At 46.1% G+C, this 21,474-nt stretch overlaps 1 protein-coding gene across 4 annotated transcripts in view; it reads right to left on the reverse strand.

The window, feature by feature from the left end:
* EVI5 (ecotropic viral integration site 5) overlaps positions 1-21,474 on the reverse strand; it is a 1,102,294-nt gene that overhangs the window by 756,471 nt on the left and 324,349 nt on the right. For all 4 annotated transcript variants that reach the window (XM_085602190.1, XM_085602187.1, XM_085602191.1 and 1 more), the window contains one exon: positions 5,879-6,071. In XM_085602190.1, the coding sequence (XP_085458316.1) occupies positions 5,879-6,071 (193 nt within the window). The remainder of the gene's footprint in view (positions 1-5,878; positions 6,072-21,474) is intronic.

Consider the following 21,474-nt stretch of genomic DNA (forward strand, 5'->3'; position numbering starts at 1 on the left):
CGGAGTTCCTTGAGGCTGGGGAGACTAGATGCAAACCCCGATGATTGGCACGCATTAGTGTTAGGAACCACTGGTAGGGCCCACATCAGCAGCAGTTGGGGGGTGGGGTGGGCGGGGGGGAGTTAATAGGGTAGGGTTGTAGTGTTATGACGAGTTGGATTTGGGGAGAGAATCTGATAGGAATGAAAGCAGAGGCTCTCATGGGACATGGACCGGGCATCGCTATGAGAAGATCGTTGTGATAATTTGATTCACTGTCTAACTACGCCGCCCGGCCCCCGGGATGTGGGCTAAACGGCTGTGTGCATTGCTACAACGAGGGGTGTGATCTGAGATTGTACGCGGATGCCGGTTGCCCTGATGGATGTTTTGTTTAAAATGCTGCAATAAAAACATGTTTAAAAAAAAAAAAACAAATTCAGACCAGGACGATAAAAACCCATGTTTATTTGAGTGGTTTAAAACATTTGTTAACATGGGAGCCCAAAGATCAATCTCAGCTTTGTAGACGTCTATTGGGACTCCGACCGGGCCCGGTGCTTTACCTGAAGGGCTTTCTTTAATTGCCTTAATGACCTCCTTACAAGTAAAAGTAATACCTAGCGGGAATGTGTTCAAAGGGTTTATAATATGTTGGGTGTCCGACTCATCAATCATGGGATTAACAGGGTCAGAGTGATTGACTTTGTCATACAGGTGCTTAAAATGGTTGACCCAGGTTTCCCCGTTGATGGCTATGTCTATGATGTCTGTCTGTTTGTTCTGTATGTAAGGAGCATTTACCGCTCTCCAAAAAGCAGTATTATCCTTAGATTTAGAGGCTTCGTACAGGGCCGACCAAGCCTCTTTCCTCAGGGATAGTTTCCTGGTTTTAAGAGCCAACTGATACAGCTTTCTAGCTTGGCGAATCTCCACAGGGCATTTTGTTGATGCACGCAATGCCCTTTTTAGAGCTGTAAGTGCTTTTGTACAGCTGTTGTCAAACCAACCATGAGTGTTATTGGAATTTGGTCGGTACTCCCTTGTTAGCAGCTTTTTCAGTTCTGATCGTATTTTTGAGAACGAGCCCATAATTTTTAATGACTCCTCAGTTTCTGACAGACAGATGAACAAGTCTTCTTGAGTTGTTACTGTTAAATTGTATAGGAATCCTACAGGGTCTACCCTGTCCCATTTTATAGAATAACCATTTTTTGTGGCTAGGTTGATGGTGGGTTGGTATGTAAATTTATCCACTGAGGTCTGTTGGCACCCTTTAATTTTTAGGTTAAAAGAGATTGGATAGTGATCGCTGACAACAGCATCAAGTGTTTCCCATGTTAATACTAGCCCTGCATGAGTTGTGGATATAAAAGTAAAATCAATTGTTGAGTTGCACCCCCGCCCGTGAAAAGTTGGCTGAAACGGAATATTTGGAGTACATAACTCGTTAATATAGGACAGGTTAAAATGAAAAATCATAATATTGAACATATTTCCTGAATTCGAGTGGATGAAATGGGTGGGATTTTCATCCTTATGTTCACCGAGGCCGCAAATACCCTTGGCACCATTAGGACAAACAGTACAATTAAAGTCACCCAACCCGATCAGAGCCATCTCACCTTCTTTCTGGTCCTTAATAATATTAACACTATGCATAAATTTATCAATTACACTTTCTAAACTATTTGTTGAGACATTATTATAAACATTTATTAGGGTCAGAAACTTTACATGACCCCAACTGATTGATAAAATCTGATAATACTCAGTAGTCATATACCCGAGTATTTTTATTTCCTCTGTAATAGAAACATATATACACAAGCCCCCTTTATTTCTCCCCTGTGGACTTACTAATGCGGGTGTATGAAAAGTCTGATATCCAGGTATATGCAGTTCATCTACAGCCCATGTTTCCTGGAGACAGATAATACTATAGTTAGTGACTATATCTAGCCACGATTGATAGGTCACTTTATTTGTAAGACCTGCGACGTTCCATGATAGGATGTTCTGGGTAGCCTTTACTCTCCTGAAGGAGGAGTCGTCAAAACTGTCTCTAAGTATGGCAGCTATAGTGGGAGAAGGAACTAACTTTGTTTGGGTATCAGGTTGAGACATAGAGTCCATGTATGTTTTGTCTAAATCGTTCTGACCCTGGTCATTTACTGCCTCTAGAGTTTTGGTTCCCTTGTCCCAGTTTTCATGGGCATCCCTGCCTAGGCATACATTTCTAGAATGATCATTGGGTGCCATAATGGTGGTTACATAAAGGTGTGCCTCGAGATTGTTCTTCATCTGTCAATCCAGGTCATCTAAATCTGTTAGTGCCTCAAAGTGGTTGGCTAGAGGGATGGACCATTGTGGATACTGAAATGCATTATGTATACTAAGATGATGGTAGGGGAAGGGCCTATCTACATGTGATGGAAATGGATGGGGGTCTACCCAATGGCTAGATAACCTAAAGGGTTGGGCTGGGGGGGTATGTCTAGAATTCTTAAATGTCTCACGAATGGATCTATTGTTACGGGGCATCAGGAGGGGTTGAGGGTAAAAGTAGCTCAGGTCACGGGTTGAAATTCCTGCCCCTCCTCTCTCCTGGTACCAGTCTACTATATGGGTAACAACCCTTCGATCCTTGAGGTTAATGATTAAAATATCCCCCTCTATATCTTTGGGTCTATTCCCTACCCAAGCCAATCTTCTCACAAACAGAATTTCGCCATTTATGTTAGGGGGCAAAGGTCTATTTTTCCTTAGCCTATAGATTGCCTTGTTTTTAAGTTCTTTAAACCCCTCCGTCTTCCCGGCTGTCAACTCTGGGACTCCTGTAAGTACTATGACGTATGGAGCCGCCTCGGGTGGCAAGTCTATATGCTGACCCGCTCCTTTCGTAATCTTGTCCGGGAGAGGTACCCTAGTGGTGGTTGCGCTTTTGCTTCCTTGTGTATTCAAGTGTGCTGATGGACTCACCGCGCCTGTTGTAATAGGCGCACTGACGGTGTTAATTGGAATCAATATGCTTTCTGTAAGTGGCGGTAAGGTATCCCCAGTGGTGGTTGGATTAGAGGGTTTCTGACCACCAATATTATGAGGATGAATAGTAACCAGTTCCTTCAATAATTTACAATTTGATGAGGATACTTCCGCTAAGGAGTCCAGTTGTTCACTCAGTTTCTTAGCTCTCTCGAAAAGAGGCATTAGTAGGGATTTTACTAGGTGTTCTATTTTCTCTACTAGTCCCTGGGTTAAATCAGACACGGGGGTGCTTGGATGTTTTTAGCCTGTAAAGGGCTTATATGTAATCTGGGTGTTTTAGCACAGCTGCCTTTGGTTCCCTCTCCACCCCGCTTTCTCTTTGATGTGACCCCTGGCCCTGAAATTTTGTGTGGGTTACAGTTTTTCTTGTTCCTAGGTTTGGATTTAGGTGGTAAGATTGGTAAGGCCTCCTTCAAAATAGATTCTAAGGAAGGATCCGAGTTTGCAGTAATAATAATATCAGACCCCCTAGAGGATTCTATAGTTGGCGACCGGTCTTGTAAAAGTAGAGGGAAGCCCGGGTCACCGATGAGAATTTTTTCAGTGCGTTGTATGGGTGGAGAGAGCGCTGTTTGAATAGAACCCAGAGATGAGCATTTGTTAGGATGTAGATCTGAGGACAAACGGCGTTCGGTAACAGCTATCTATTGATCTAATTTCAAGGCAGCCTTAGTCAAGAAGTGATCTAGTGTCCCTCGAAGGTTTCCTCCCACCAATGACTTCTTGCCTTGACTTAAGCGTGTAGACAAAATTTCTGACATTGTGGCCACGCAGCTAGCGAAGGATCAATGATGTAGGAATACAGTGGCAAAAATCGAATCTGTTTTTAGTCCGAATCACAGATCAAGAGTCTTACTTCACATCACGGGGGAGGTAGCCAAGAGGTGTGGCCACAGACGGCCCGCCCTTGTCCCGGGCTTCTCCCGGCGCGTCCCGCGAGGCGGGAGTTCTGGTGCAATTTTAAGCGCCACTGGGCGAGCGCTGACGATGTACGGCGTGACGGGGCTGCGGCGGCGGGGGAGACCGGCAAAAAGTGTTCACACAGGTCCACAGGCAATGCAGGGATTCAGCAAGAGGTCCACAATGAGATAACAAACTGGTAATGGGCCCACACTGCTCGCAGGGATACAAACAAGACTTCCGCTCGGCCGGAGTTCTGGTGCAATTTTAAGCGCCACTGGGCGTGCGCTGACGATGTACGGTGTCCGGCCGCTAAGGCTTCTGGGGGGTGTAGTCTCCCCTCACAGCGGCCGCACCCTTAGGTGTGACGGGCCTGCGGCGGCGGGGGAGACCGGCAAAAAGTGTTCACACAGGTCCACGGGCAATGCAGGGATTCAGCAAGAGGTCCACAATGAGATAACAAACTGGTAATGGGCCCACACTGCTCGCAGGGATACAAACAAGACTCCCGCTCGGCCGGAGTTCTGGTGCAATTTTAAGCGCCACTGGGCGCACGCTGACGATGTACGGCGTCCGGCCGCTAAGGCTTCTGGGAGGGTGTAGTCTCCCCTCACAGCGGCCGCGCCCTCAGGTGTGACGGGGCTGCGGCGGCGGGGGAGGCCGGCAAAAAGTGTTCACACAGGTCCACGGGCAATGCAGGGATTCAGCAAGAGGTCCACAATGAGATAACAAACTGGTAATGGGCCCACACTGCTCACAGGGATACAAACATGGACATTATTCTTGACAGGTCATCCTATCTATCCAGCCAGCACCTATTTATAGGATTCACCATATCTGTGTTCTTCATTAACCTATGGAGTAACTTGAAAATCCATTTCTTCCTTTCATCTTCAACCTTAAAATAGTATCCTGTTGAAACCTACGGATTGATCAACCACTGTAACAAAATTCCTCAATGCGCCAACATCACACAGTTCTACCTGGAATTATTATTAATCAAGGCCATTAACAGACTCAAGATTTCACTCACCCTCGTTTGGGCTTGGAGATTAGGGATCAACTTCAAATTGAACACGACTAAAAAAGATTGTATTCTCCTAGCCAAGTACACCAGAGAAGCTCTATTCTAGAAGCTGCTTTTTTACATGAAGCTTGACAAATGCACATCATAACTCTTTAGTGGCTAGATCAATTGTGCTCATTATCAAATGTAACCTCTCTTTCAAAATACAAGTCAAAAGCTTGTAGTCTTATTCCAGCGCTCACTTCTGTACAGTTTAGAGGCCTTATTCCCCAATACAGGCTTTATAACCACTTTTCAATCCCTGATCCTTTACTACGTGGGCAGTCGGGTCAAACGGTCTGATGCCACGCGGACCCCAATTAAGTAAATCAAATAACTGAAAAAATATATACCCACAAAACTCACAACATTGTATGCCTATTTTAGCTTTTCCCTCCAAGTCTGCATCACCACCTACAAAATCATAATGCTAACCTGGCCAAAATACCTGATCACCCTAGTACTGTGCCAGGAGCCATGGTGAAGAGCCTGAAACGTGGACAAGAGCTTCAGAGAGCAGCATTCCTTTCTGAACCGGGCTGGCTAAGTCCCACTTCATACATTAAGAGTATGATTTTAGCGGTTTCTAAGCGGTTTAGCGGTGTTGGTGAGAATTCAGGATGAATTTGTGGTTTATCTGTCAGATCGGTCTCTTTTTGGGGGTAAGTATAGAAGATATGTAGCAGGGGCTATGAAATTTAGTTTAATGTCATTACGAGTTTTGCTTATTTTGCAGCCTAATAAATGGTACAGCTCATGTTTGTGATTCACTGCAGTGGTTACAGGTTTACTGCGGGACAAACTTTTAACACTTTTAACAGTTCACCTGAGGGATTTTTAGATTTAATCAACAAAGAGACAGCATGCACACTGACATGTCAATACCTTAATTTGCTTTTCTTTCTTCTTGCGTGCATCCTCCCATTCGTTTACTATCCTCCCCCACAGTATCCAGGAATCTTCTTCTAAATGATGACTGAGATTGCTGGACGCTGAAGAACTGGATACAAGCGAGGATCCGCTGTTTCTTCTTGAGCCATTTACTGATTTTAAAGACTTGCTATCGGTTTCTATTAACCTGCAACAGATATAAGAACACGGGAATGCATAATTTGGCTTATAATAATACTTTTGTAGTGCTTACTTAGCAAGAAACTCCTTGTTCTACGTGCTAAAAAGATTAAATGTTTTATGCATGAAGTTAGAGTTTGTTCTATAGTTTTTATAAAAATTTTCACTGAGCAGTTTCTTATTTTATAATTATTACATTTTTTAATAATTAAATGAAAAGCATTTACAAACTGACAGGCTTCACTAAACATCTTGGATGGCCTAGTTACCAATGGCGAATCAATGGTTTATCACAAGTGTACAGCCAAATCAACTTTTTATTTTAAAGGTGATCTAGCTGTACTCTAAGGAACAAGAAAATGTTGCAGTATAAAGTAAAAGAAGAATGTTCGGAAAAGACATAACCGGTAACAAACAATCATACTACACATCTGAGTGTTTTTGAAAATGTCAATTTATTTGTCAACCCAAAAGAAGGGAGCAGGTGTTGGCAGAAGTAAGTAACACACCCCTCTCCCTCCCCAAATCATCTCTTCCTTTCTTACAATGAAGTATATATGAGGGCTGGGACAAGCATTCACTTCCCTTTTTAATGAATACAGAGCGATACAGATGGTCTCTAAACACCTCTAGAAGAAGCACTTGGAGTCTACATCCTTTCAAGCTTGCTAGGCTCAGTCCACGCACCCCTTATTTATTCTAACAAATCTTTACCTACCAACCACACAATTTCTTCATATGCCCAACATATCTACACAGCACTGCAGCACAAGCACACCTCACAAACAGATATACAAATACATACACGTACACACACATATGCTCCAAAGCACAGATTAGTAACTAAAATACAACTCAATCGCAGGCAAGCCTGTGGCAGCTGAACGCCTACTAAAATGATCTTCCCAATAGGATAAGCGAACGTATGCCTAACAAAATGGTGGCTCTATGGATGAGGCAAACGCTCTGTGAGGTGAGGTGCTTCTAGGAGAAGCCGAAGTTAAATGTTGGATAATGGATATTTAGAGATGGCCAGCTATCTACTATTGCAAAACCAACAATTGATGGACAGAATGCAGAACAATGTCATACATTCACCCCAGTACAGAGATCTGGGCCTAAATCCATCGGTTTTTTTGCTCACCATGCCTTTCCAGTTTGAACCCAGCCATATGCAAATCAGTCTTGACCCTGTGCCTCATGGGAACAGTCCAGCCCGAACTGCCAAGCCAGGTCCTCCCTGGACTGGAAACAATCATCCTAGGACCGGTTTCGGGGTTTCACCCCTCTTCAGCCAGGATAGATTGATTCCAGTGGCATGGAGAGCACGGGACCCACGTCTGGACATACCCTTCCCACTCGGGGTGACAAATGCAAAACCAACAATTGATGGACAGAATGCAGAACAATGTCATACATTCACCCCAGTACAGAGATCTGGGCCTAAATCCATCGTTTTTTTGCTCACCATGCCTTTCCAGTTTGAACCCAGCCATATGCAAATCAGTCTTGACCCTGTGCCTCATGGGAACAGTCCAGCCCGAACTGCCAAGCCAGGTCCTCCCTGGACTGGAAACAATCATCCTAGGACCGGTTTCGGGGTTTCACCCCTCTTCAGCCAGGATAGCTTGATTCCAGTGGCATGGAGAGAACGGGACCCACGTCTGGGCATACCCTTACCACTCGGGGTGACAAATGCAAAACCAACAATTGATGGACAGAATGTAGAACAATGTCATACATTCACCCCAGTACAGAGATCTGGGCCTAAATCCATCGTTTTTTTGATCACCATGCCTTTCCAGTTTGAACCCAGACATATGCAAATCAGTCTTGACCCTGTGCCTCATGGGAACAGTCCAGCCCGAACTGCCAAGCCAGGTCCTCCCTGGACTGGAAACAATCATCCTAGGACCGGTTTCGGGGTTTCACCCCTCTTCAGCCAGGATAGCTTGATTCCAGTGGCATGGAGAGAACGGGACCCACGTCTGGGCATACCCTTACCACTCGGGGTGACAAATGCAAAACCAACAATTGATGGACAGAATGTAGAACAATGTCATACATTCACCCCAGTACAGAGATCTGGGCCTAAATCCATCGTTTTTTTGATCACCATGCCTTTCCAGTTTGAACCCAGACATATGCAAATCAGTCTTGACCCTGTGCCTCATGGGAACAGTCCAGCCCGAACTGCCAAGCCAGGTCCTCCCTGGACTGGAAACAATCATCCTAGGACCGGTTTCGGGGTTTCACCCCTCTTCAGCCAGGATAGCTTGATTCCAGTGGCATGGAGAGCACGGGACCCACGTCTGGGCATACCCTTCCCACTCGGGGTGACAAATGCAAAACCAACAATTGATGGACAGAATGCAGAACAATGTCATACATTCACCCCAGTACAGAGATCTGGGCCTAAATCCATCGTTTTTTTGCTCACCATGCCTTTCCAGTTTGAACCCAGCCATCTGCAAATCAGTCTTGACCCTGTGCCTCATGGGAACAGTCCAGCCCGAACTGCCAAGCCAGGTCCTCCCTGGACTGGAAACAATCATCCTAGGACCGGTTTCGGGGTTTCACCCCTCTTCAGCCAGGATAGCTTGATTCCAGCTATCTACTATTAGCACAATACAAATTGATTCTCGGGTACGAGTGCAAAGTGAAGTGATTCTCAGGAGAGGGAATCTGATTTGAGGCTACTATTTCGGAATTTATGATACACAGGTAGACTTTTATTGGCCTTGTCTTCGTGTGTACTCCAAAGGCAATCAGTCATACCTAGAAGAATTCAAGCAACCAAAATTTTGGATTACCGTGGTCAACTCAGTGGGGCATAATCTTTGATGCTTTTGCAGCCATTAACAAAAGTATTTACTGTTATACATGATCTCCATTAACAGCAAAGACAGAAAGTAATTGCATGACATGCCAGTAAAGATTGCCACTAAACTCTGAAGTTAAAATCTCAGCTAATTTCCTCCTGTTTTGAAAATAGACGCCTGGATCAGTATCTTTAGACCTACGTTTATTTATGAATTATAGACCAGCAAAAATTAAACTGCGGGGTCAAAATGATGGATAGTGTCTTATTTCTCAGCCAGAAGATATCAGCAGAAATATTTCAAGCAATGGGCAGCAAATATCAACCATTGACTCGCATAAGAGTATTCAACACCCCAGTCGCAGTACAAGCGTCTCATGCTGCGATTGGGATTAAGGCTTCTGCGAAATTCCAGTCAATCTACAGCTGGGTGCTGCATTCTAAAGTACTTAGCATTTTAGTGCAAAAAACTTTGATTTATCGCCATAAACAGATTGACCCAGTAGTGGAAGGCCTTGGGTGCTGGTCATGCAAATTCTCTGACATGTACCCCGGCCAGGACAACTCAAACAGCTCCCACTCTAAAGACTTACATTCGTGATGAAATGCCCACCAGGTACCTATCCCCCACCAAACCTGGAGTCCCGACCCACAATGGGTAATAAATGCATTCATATTCAACTTTGGAAAAAGGATAACATCCATTAAGTCACCATGACGCACACCCCATTGCTCCATAGCCCACTTGAGGATTACTATGGAGGAGAGGACCTAGAACTTCTTTTCATCAGATTGTGCATGGGCATAGCTGACTTTTGCCATGATCAGATGGGACCACTATGGATGGGGCAGATGGAGATAGTAACCAGCTTCTTGAAGTGGTATAGACCCAATACTATATTGTATACTTTGTATGGTGAGGAACTGTACAGTCCTGACATGAATGTTAAGAAATTAGGCGATAAGACTAAATAGAGCACTTTGGTTCAATTGCTGCACAGGTATAGAACCAATTACTGGTAGCTGGCAGATATAGACCCAATACTGTTGCTGGAAAGATGCCGGGTTGTTTGAAGTACTGCTATATTTGCAGAGTGATATTTATTCAGTTAGACCACACAGGCTTCATTCACTTCAGGCTCCTGGGATTGGTGATTCTACTTAGGAGATCAGTTCATTTGTATTAGGTAAGAAGGGATTTGACTTAGAGGGTTGTTATGCAGCAGCTACGGGCACATGGGGTAGCAAGGCCATGGATATGGTTTGTGTCCAACTGCAGCGTAGACTTGAGGAATGTACCCTGGAATGATTGGGTGTAATGCTCCTTCATCTGTTTGTGGAGACTGATAGCTTACTAGAGTGACATCAATCTCATCATGGATGAACGGCTAGAAAGGTAGCCCACTTGGTCAAAACAGTGGGTGGGCTTTGAGGTTGGGAAGTTTCTTTGCAACGTAGAGCTGAATGATATTTGGTAGGAGATTTAAAGGAGGGAATGACAGAACTCATTTCTGTCAGGTGCACATGATTTATTCTCGGGATCACGTTATCTGCTAATGCCACAGACACTACCACAAAAGTAGGGACACAAACTAGTGGGTCAGAGAAATAGCCAATCACCCAACTCTTTTGTCAGTTCTAATATATGTAGGGCAGTTGGTTGGTGGCTTGATGCCTGGGAACTGTGTGAATGGAAGACTGACACACTCAAGGAAAACTACTAACTGCTTCTTAGAGAAGAATATGGGATCAGAGGCGTAGATGGTGGCATTGCAGGAAGAGTATACAATGGTATGAAGTGGTGAAGCCATATGTAAAGTCTCCGATAAGGAAAAAGCCATATTGCAGGCATAGAGTGCAACTTATGGCATTTTAAAAATAACATATGTTCCACCTAAACACAGACGTCATGCATAGCCCAACAAACTAAACAAAAAACAGATCAGAAAATTGGCTATAAGGCAAACAAGTTGTAAGCATGGCTTAGCAGGAGGTATCAGGAACTCAGATGAGTCCATAGTATAAAGGCTGGAATTGGAACCTAGCTGAAGGCCATATGGCTATAGGACATGTCTTTTTGCATATTTCCAAGGGAGAGGAGCACTGATTTTACTTGATTTTTCTACGGCGTTCAATGCGATGTCTCATGAAATCCTATTACAGTGGCTTGGCGATCTAGGGGTGGGGGCTTAGCCTTAATTTGGATTAAATCACTCCTGGATAATGAAGGACACTCTGTATGTCTATACACATTTAAATCAGACTTGGACAAATCATCAAAAGAGCTCTCTGGGGGGAGGAGCCAAGATGGCCGACGGGTCGGACGCCTGAGCTCCCGGCTCCGTGGACCGTCCGGCTTCTTTTGTTAATCCTGATTAATCCTCCTGACCTGCGCCGCCCAGCCGCCGCGGATTACCGGCATTGAAGTGACTGGCGTTCTCCTGACACCTTTATCGGCGGGTTTGGTGGCTGACTCGGTGCCTACTACGACCTCCGGCGCTCCCACGGGTCCCTGCGTAGATGGCCGCCGCTGGACGCCGAGGGATGTGGACGGGGTGCTGAGCTGGAATACTGCGGGTGATCGCGGGGGAGGAAATGCTGGCCGTGCGACTGGAGTCAGACCCTTACGTCCGGGTCGGACTCCCCCGAGCGCCGGCAGTGGTGTGGACGACGTCGGAGCCCCCTAATGCGAGCTCTCCTCCGCCACCCTGAAGACAAGCGAGCGGACTCCATTTTGTAGCGTCTTCCTGCGGCGAACGGCCGGTTCTCGCGGTGGCCGTGGGGCGCTCTCGCCCAGTGCAGCTCCCGAGTGGAGCACGACGCTTTTCCGGTGTCTACATCCTCGGATCATAGTCAATTTTGTCCCGTCACTAATTGCCCGCAGTGGAGATGACAATGGCGTCTGCTCTTCTTGCTGAGACGCTGGCTGACCCTGGACTCGCGGTGTCTGCGCGCCCATGTGCCCCGGAGCTGATTGCCGCATTGGAGGAACAGCGGGATAGTGCGGACCGATGCTTGGTACAGAGGGACCCGACCTGTGGGGATGTATTGGCCGCCCTTGTGGCGTTAAAAGTGGCAATGCAGAGTACTTGCCGGGCGCTGAACCGGAGAATCGATGAGGCACTGGTTGCAACGGGACGTTCCCGGCTGGAGGATCCCCCGCCGCCCCTGTCTTCTCCTGGAGGTGAAACAATGTCGCAGAGTGGGGGGCTGGTGGTGCGGAGTCCTCCTGGCTACAATGTAACGCGTCAACCCATCGACACGGATACAGTTGCAGGGACACCCTTCACTTTGAACGTTGTGACTCTGCCTACGAACTATCTGCTGAGACCTAGCCTTTCGCTTCCCTTGCCAGATGTTACCCTGAAAGCACCTATCGCTCGAGCCTCTGTGGCATGTTACTGCTGCGTTTGGGACCCTGTGGTGCGATACGTCTTCATTGTCCCCTTTCCTCGAGAGCGGCCATCTTGTCTCTTTGTCCTGGCTGAAGGTGACTCGCAGCAATGGACGGGCCTGAATCATATCTGCCGGTCCGGACAGGGGTGATGGCATGCCGGTTGTCGCTTTGGTTGGATCGGCATACGGGGCCCTGGACTGATACACGTTTTGTAATTTTGGATGAGTAGTCTTTAATGACCAGTTTTTGTTACATGTCGCTGCGATTTCGCCTCCTGTTTCCTTCTTCTGCCGGGGGGAGGACTTGTGAAGTGCTGAAGTGCTGGGTGTTATTGAATCGGGACCACCGGGTTTACGTGGGTCTTTTGATACTGTTCTGTACATGGCGCAGGATGTATGAGCGGCGCGGGAGTCCGGGAGTTCGGCAGTGTGGTGGGCTCCTCCCCGCTTTATGGTCTTTTTTCCTTTCTTCCTTCCTTAATTCTATATTTCGGGTTCCTATGGGGCGACAGACACGTAGCTAGGGGGGGGGTAGGCCATAGCCTCGGCATGCGTGTAGGGTGGGGGTCTTCTTCGATACGTTTTTTGTTACTATGGGCCTTCTTTTTCTTTCTTCTATCCTTTTCCTACGTCTTTTTCTAGGGTCAGTGGGGGGGAATGGTGTTAGGAGGGTAGCGGCTGGGAGGCACATTTCGCTGCGTATCTATATCCTGGTATTATAGTTTCGTGCCGCCATTTTAGATATGTTCACTGTTAGTTGACTCTCCTGTTGGATGTTACCCATTTATTGTATACGCTATTTAGGGGACCAGGTATTGGCGCTGAAAACTACTGGAAAGAATCATTATACCACTGCTGCTACCCGAGTACTATCGCTGCTTTTTATCCTGTGAAATTAGTTAAATTGTTTTAGAGCTTAAATTGTTTTAGAGTTTTAGAGCTTGCTGCTATTTTAATAATTTTCTCGTGTTGCACTGTCATTTGCTCTATCAACTCTTCCCTCTCCCCCCTGATGTCCGCACTGCTTGCACCTTAAAAACGAGATACTCAAGACTCACCATTTGGGTGATTCCACGCTGCTTTCTCTCCCGACCGCCATCTTGGTTGTGGGTTCGTGACGCTCCCTAGACGCCTCTGGGGTTAGCGGTCTAGTGCTGACGCCGGTTCTCTGGCAAACGCTATTTAGGGGACCAGGTATTGGCGCTGAAACTACTGGAAAGAATCATTATACCACTGCTGCTACCCGAGTACTATCGCTGCTTTTTATCCTGTGAAATTAGTTAAATTGTTTTAGAGCTTAAATTGTTTTAGAGTTTTAGAGCTTGCTGCTATTTTAATAATTTTCTCGTGTTGCACTGCCATTTGCTCTATCAACTCTTCCCTCTCCCCCCTGATGTCCGCACTGCTTGCACCTTAAAAACGAGATACTCAAGACTCACCATTTGGGTGATTCCACGCTGCTTTCTCTCCCGACCGCCATCTTGGTTGTGGGTTCGTGACGCTCCCTAGACGCCTCTGGGGTTAGCGGTCTAGTGCTGACGCCGGTTCTCTGCCATACGCTATTTAGGGGCTTAGTATGCGAGCGCGCAGCGTACGCGCGCAGCGTCGCGCCGGAGGAGCGCCAGAGGAAAGCCCGTTTGCGCCCGTTCGCGCACGATCGGGCCTTGGGCCTGGAAACTCTGTTCAGGTAAGAGTGTATACCCGTGATGACCTTCTAGCATTTAAGGGATCTACCATCCCCCGATGCCTACACACGATAAATCTGACGAAAGGCCGTCGAGCATGTAATCACTGCCCTTTTCAAGCATCAGAACAGGTCCTCGAGGAGTCTAATCAGACTTTGATCTTGAGGATGGCTTTATTGAACTGCCGCTCCCTGCCTGGACATAAGGAGGAAATTTCACTTTTAATTTCCTCCGGAGATCTTGACGTCCTGCTCCTTGTAGAGACCTGGCTGGGGGAACATTCTGGCCCAGATTTGGTCGAGGCACTGCCCCCAGGATACACAGTACAACACAAAGATCGTCCAGGGAGGGCAGGAGGAGGGATCGCAATTATCCATAGGGAGAGTATAAGTTGTCGATTACAGGACACAGGGATCCAGGGATGCGAAAGCACACATTTTACCCTCCACCCCTCATGTGAGAGCTCGGTAACAGGGATATTGATATATAGACCCCCAGGCCCCCTCGGCGGATTTCATGAAAGCCTGTTGGAGGCAGTTATAGGAGGGGTCTGTACGGTCACGAATTTCCTGCTATTAGGAGATCTTAATCTCCATTTCAATAAGCCAGGAGATAGGACAGCGAATGACCTAGAAAAAGATTTAGAGAGTTACAATCTTAATCTTAAGGTTCGATGCCCTACGCATAAATCAGGAAACACACTTGATCCCATTTTTACCAACATGGAGAATGTAACAGTCCTGGAACCCTACCCTGTCCCCTGGTCGGATCACTCGGTGATTCCTTTTAACTGGAAAATTTCCAGGATGACCACTAATACTTCTTCGAATAGAGGACTTATAAGAGCCTGGACAAAACTTGACATGGATGAGTGGAAGGGACTGTTAGAAAGCACTAAACCACCGGATAATTCTAATCTGGATGGGGCTGTCAACAGTTTTAATCAGTGGATTACCCATTCCCTAGATAAGGTCTTACCGAAAAAACCCTTAACAATTAGGAAGGGAGAGCTGAAACATCCATGGTTCACCTCAGAGTTAAGATCATTAAAACAGGAATGTAAAAGGGCAGAACGCCACTGGCGGAAGGATTTCAGTGTGGAAAGGAAGATTAACTACAAAGCCACATTGAAGAAATATAAAACCACCCTTACTGCCACCAAAACGGCATTTTTTGCAAATAAAATCGAATCCGCCGCAAATGCCCCTAGGGAAATGTTCAAGATTGTAAAGCTTTTAACGAAAACTCCAGACCCCCCCACAAAAGCAGATGAGCAGGACTCCAGGTGTGATGATATGGCTAATTTTTTTCACATGAAAATACTTAAAATTCTAGAGACGATCCCGGTACTGGATTCGGCCTCACACTACAGGGCGCCTCCTTCTGAAGACAAAACCAACTGTCCAACACTTACGGAGTTTGCCCCCCTCACGGAAGAGCTGCTCCTCTCTTTGATGAGGAGTATAAAAAGTGGATCCCCACGAGATCCAGCTCCCATGACAATACTAAATCAGATACTTCCAACTATTAGTAAATCGGTAATCAATATGGTTAACCTCTCCCTGGAATTGGCTACAGTACCAAAGGGATGGAAGCTGGCCATGGTGCGATCTTTGATCAAAAAACCGAACCTTGACCCAGAAGATCTGGCGAATTATCGCCCGATCTCCTTGTTACCTGGGATGGGGAAATTAACCGAAAAACTGATAAATATCCAACTGGCGGCATTTCTGGAAAAATACAAGCTTCTCCACCCATCCCAGACGGGTTTTAGGAAGGGACAAGGCACGGAGACGGCACTGTTGAGGGTGGTAGAAGAGGCCAGAGGGATCTTGGACGCTGGTGGCAGCGCGGCCATTATCCTTCTGGACCTCAGTGCCGCCTTCGATACAGTAAGTCATCACCTGTTGCTGTCGCGACTCCGAAATGTCGGAATAACCGGGAAAGCCTTGGAATGGCTGAGATCCTTCCTTGAGGAAAGATATTTCCAAGTGTTTGATGGAAACAATTGCTCCCGCCTTTTTCCGTTACAGTGTGGGGTTCCACAGGGGTCATCCCTTAGCCCCACACTGTTTAACGTTTACATGGCCCCGTTGGCGGAATTAGTAACCCCGTTTGGCATCCAGCTAATAAGCTACGCGGACGACACCCAGCTGGTGTTTTCCCTGCAGCAAACAGATGCCCCCCCGAACAACCTAGCCAATTGTTTGGAGGTGGTGGTAAATTGGATGCACGTGTCTCAGCTCAGACTCAATGCAGGAAAAACTGAGCTGATGCTCCTGGGGAAACAGGATATTCCCGAAAGCCTAACTTGGCCGGCGTGCATGGGTGCCAGACCATCGCCCAAGCCGGAAATAAAGAGTTTAGGCTTTTGGCTTGACAACGCCCTGTCTTTTGATATGCAGGCCAGAAAGACGTCTGCAGTCTGCCATGGGATACTTAAGTCACTGCGTAAAGCCCTGCCCCTACTACCTGAAAAAGCAAGGAAAACCGTAGTTCAGTCTTTGGTGTTATCCCGTATTGACTACGGGAATGCCATTTATCTTGGGGCACCGGTATCCACCTATAAGACCCTACAAGTGGCGCAGAATTATGCTGCCAGAACTCTGACGGGAACCAGTCGGTATGTATCGGCGAAGCCAGCATTAAGATCTCTTCACTGGCTCCCGGTGAGGGAACGGGTGCTTTTTAAATCCTTATGCATCGCCCACAAGATCCTGCATGGAGAAGGTCCCTCCATTCTGGAAAACCTGATAAGTCCCTACAAGCCCCAACGCAACCTTCGCTCGAGCGAACATAATCTGGCAATCATTCCCAGAATAAAACGAGCACGATCGGGCGGTCGACTTTTCTCTCTGCAAGCCGCTAGAGAATGGAATGCCCTCCCAGGTAATTTGAGGCAGGAACGGACTTTTCTTCAGTTCAGGAAGAAACTAAAAACCTTTCTATTCCCCAAAACCAGCTCTTAGTAGGATTGCAGATCGGATCAGCCTAGGGTCACTGCTTCTCTCCAAGAGCGCTGGGATGCCTACGGGTAGCCATGCGCTATATAAGTGTTTTTACAATTACAATTACAATTATGTTCGTCTGTTCTGTGCACTGATCCGTTCTAGCTCTGTATCTCCTTAACTTTAAAACTTTTTAAAATTAACCTTACTGTCTCCTGCCACTCAGTGCACGTGGATTTTGCAACATAGGTCGTATGCTTTTAGGTGCTGCCGTGCCACCGAGTGGACGCGTACTTTGCTATCAAGCATCAGAAGTGTCGAGGCCGGCCGGATGGTTGTAGGCCCGTATTTGTCTTGTACACAGTGCTAAATAAAGGTTTTAAAAAAATAAAAAAAATAAAAAAAAAATAAAAAAAAAAAAGAGCTCTCTGTACTCTACAAAGTGTGGTTGCCCCCCTTCTCCACTAGGTTGAAGCCCCTTTCTGTTTGGGTGCCTCATGGCTCTTTTCTCAGTCCAACTCTGTTTAACGTCTATCTGGCCCCGCTGGAGTCCCTGGTTGAATCGTTAGGTTTTATGGTGGTGTTGTACGCTGATGACATTTAGCTACTTCTTCTGAGAAGGGGGCTGAAGTTGTATGTGGACCTCTTAAGAGTTACCTTTAGACAGTCTTTGAATGACTCCATGCTAGCCATATAATGTGTAACATGGATAAGACAGATCTTATTGTTTGGGTCTTTCCAATCTAATTGGTGGTTGATTATTGGCTGATAGGGCTCCCTTCTCCACCCCCACCCTTAAGAGCAGAGAATAATTTAGGGGTGGGTTCGACAACCTGTTGTACTTTCAAGCACAGGTTTCCGCAGTGGCAGGTATATGCTTTCTATATGCTTTGGATTGCTCCGAGACTTAAAAATATGTATATATATTTTCCTTCTCCCATTGAATTCCAAACAGATGATGGTTTATGCTCATCATCTCTAGGTTAGTTTATACTAAACTAACGTTCTGTACCTGAACCTCCCACATTATCTGATTAGCACACTTTAGGCTGTTCAATATACCACCCCATGTCTCATTCTCGATCTTCCTCTAAAGACGTAAAGGATTCCTCACTTGTGACTACTACACTGGTTGCCAGTGAAGAAGAGAATCTTTTACGAAAGTTTAGTTTTGGCCTATAGGGCCTCATTTTCAGCTGGCCCTCAGTATCCAATATCTAGGCTGCAACATAACTCCCCTAAAAAAGCTCTGTGCTCCTCAGTCTCCAGTAATGGTTCCTAGGGTTAGGCAGGTTAGAACGGGAGGATGCTCTTTCTCCAATTTGGCAGCACATGCGTGAAACCAGCTCTCAGTAGAGCTTTGTATGTCGAGTTTAGAGTCCTATTTCAGAAAAAATCTTAAAACTTGGCTACTGCTTTGTCTTAAGTGGTGTCTGTTAGTCTGTAGCACCGGGACACTCCTTTGAGTATCTGTGTGCCTTACAAATTCATTCATAATGAGTTTTTATTGGGACTGAATGATGTGTACAGATATGTTCTAAATGCTATACTGGGCTCAGCAGCCATTGGTGAGTGATGGAAGGAAATGAGAAACTATTGGCATGTCGTACTTATATAAAGAGAGAGCGACAACTAGAACAGTAACCCCATAGTATAGAGGCTTAGCTAAAAGCCTCCCATTGCAGGACTTTAAATACACAGTAAAATGGTCAGAGGACACTGAACATGACATGTCTGAAAGCACATGGATTTTAATTTGGCAGAGGACAGGTAAGTCGTCTATCCACAGTCAGTACAAAGTGAATGCGTATAACACAGGACCGGTTGAAATCTATATATGGTGGTTTAGATGTATACTGGAGAGGCTGTGGAGAGAGGGGCTCCTAACTATACATTTTGGGGAATTGTGATTGAGCGAGTCCCTTTTGGGCTGCGATTGTGCCATTCATTCGGGATATTACTAATGTGCAATTGCAAATGAATCCTTTAATAGTTCTACTGGGCCAATGAGACAAGGAAGGACTATATCCCTTGGCCACCCCAAAAGGCAAACTCATTACTCAGCTTTTATTGCCAGATAGATTGACCGTAGCCCAGAAATCAAAAGTTGAAGACCTCCCAACCATGATTTTGTGGTGGTCAAAGATATGGAACATATACACCAGGAAGAAATTAATGGCTGTCCTCAAAGGATAAAATGTCTACATTTGAAAAAGTGTGGATGCCCTTTTGGACATATAGAAGGGACGCTTGGGTGATGGAAATCTACAGGCCACCTGAATTGATATGAATGTCCAGGTAAGGTTCAGCGTGTTGATCTGAGAGGCATAAACCCAGACTGGTCTAAGTGGATCAGTGTCCTAAGTCTTATAGACCTGCTTGGGCAGGGTCTTAGCTAATAATTTCACTGCAATGTTTAATAAAGTGAGCGGACTATAAGAGTCAAAGTCCTTAAGGAAGTTCCAAGGTTTATGAATTAGGACTAATATGGCCATATTGAGATCAGTTGATAGATGACCCTCAACTCTTGCACCCGTAAATACGTCCTGGACATGGACAGTAACTTTACTCAATAAACATTTTATTAATTCTATTGGAAAGCTTTTGTGACCCTGGGCCTGTCTCACATAAGTTAAACCATCACTTTCATGATCTTGTCCTGTGTAAGGTCGATTTCCAGGGAAACCCGTCACCATTATCAACTGTAGAATAAACAAAGTTCTTTGGATGATTCGTCCAAGTCAGATTTAGGTTTGTATAGACATACAGATTGTCCTCTACTATCCAGTAATGATTTAATCCCATCTAGGGCTAAGTCCCCAACACCTAGATCAGCAAGGCGCTGTGATAGACTCACATGAGACACTGTATTGAACGCTGCAGAAAGATCAAGTAAAATCAGCTCTGCTCTCCCTTCATGATCCAAAGTCAATGTGATGTATTCAGACACTCTCACCATGCTATACTTCGGGCGAAATCCAGATTGGCTGGGATATAGTAACTTGCTGGTATCAAGATAATCCGACAGCTGCTTATTTATCCGCTTCTCAAGCATGCGAGATACCGCTGGAAGAAGCGGAATAGGTCTAAATTTAGATAGTACATTAGGGTCTGCAGAGTGTTTTTTGTAAAGGAGGGCCAATTTAACCTGTTTCCAGGATAAAGGTACTGGTGCTGTCGATAGAGATATGTTCAAGAGCATATTAAAAATGGGGTTAGCTACCTTGGCTCCCATAGCCAGCAAAGCAGCGGAGGCACAGATCAGCCGAAGACCCAGATTTCGTTTCCAGGATAGCAGCATCAGATTCTTCTATGGGGATAGAATTAAACTTAACAAGAACAATGCCTAGGGGCAATGCCAATGCCCTTTGACAATCCACTGTCTTCTAAAACAGGGGTCAGAGTGAAATTATGCTGGATTTTGTTAGCAAGCGTTATGTTAGCAATTTCTTATATAGCGCATGTACACCAGAGGTTTCATGGCGCTTGCTCTAGAGTGTGCCAGTACAGTTGGGAGGAGTTAAGGTTGGGCCTGCGTAAACAACCATGTCTTGAGCATTTTCCTAAAGCTCAGCAGGTTGGTACAAGATTGAATCTCTAGTGGAAAGGAGTTCCATAGTCTGGGGGCCAAGGCAGCGAACCTGCAGCCTCCCTGACGTTTTAGCCTGAAGGCTGGGGTGGTCAGAAGTTGGAGGTGGGCGGATCGGAGGTTGCAGGAAGGAGTGTACCTCGGTAAGAGACGTTTAATAAATTTGGGGCTCCGGCTGTGAAGAGACTTGAAGATGATGCAGCCCGTTTTGAAGGCCGTACGTTGGGGAATGGGGAGCCAGTGAAGTTTTTTTTAAAGGGGACTGGCGGATTGCCATCTGGGTTGCTGATGGATCAGTCTTGCTGCTTGGTTCTGGACCATCTGAAGCCATGTAATAAAGAAAAGCAGCAAGCCAAGGTATATCGAGTTGGCATAATCTAGGTGTGATAGTACCAAGGCTATCACGACCTGAATCAGTGCTGAGTGAGTGAGCAGACGGCTGATCATCCTGATCTTACGTAGCTGGAAGAAGCAGGTAGAGACCACTGTGTCACATGTGTTTTTAGTGATAGGTCGTTGTTAATGGTTACCCCATGGCTCTTGACCGAGGTGGATGGTTGGGGGGGGGGGGGCAAGTTCTGCCGTCCAGTAGTGTGGGCCCCAGAAGGCCTGACTGTTCCCAGTGAGGACTAGTTCAGTCTTGCCTGGGTTCAGTTTTAAATGGTTTTGGTCCATCCAATGGCGGATGTGGAGCATGGTAGCCTGGAATTCCAGGACAGACTCAGGGGAGTTATCTATAGTAAAGATTAGCTGTAGGTCATCCGCATAATTGAAAGTGTTGGCCTTCCGTTCCTTCAAGGACTGAATCAGGGGTAGCAGATACAAATTAAACAGATGGGGGGGGAAAGAGAAGATCCCCGAGGGACCCCACACGTGGTTGTTAACTTAAGTGTGGTGAATGGGGCTAGGCGTACCGCTTGGGTGCGGCCCTTAGAAAAAGGACCAAATCCAGCTGAGGCCTGTGCCCTGGA

Source organism: Triturus cristatus, chromosome 4_2, assembly GCF_964204655.1.
Source record: "Triturus cristatus chromosome 4_2, aTriCri1.1, whole genome shotgun sequence".
Taxonomy (NCBI): Eukaryota; Metazoa; Chordata; class Amphibia; order Caudata; family Salamandridae; genus Triturus; species Triturus cristatus.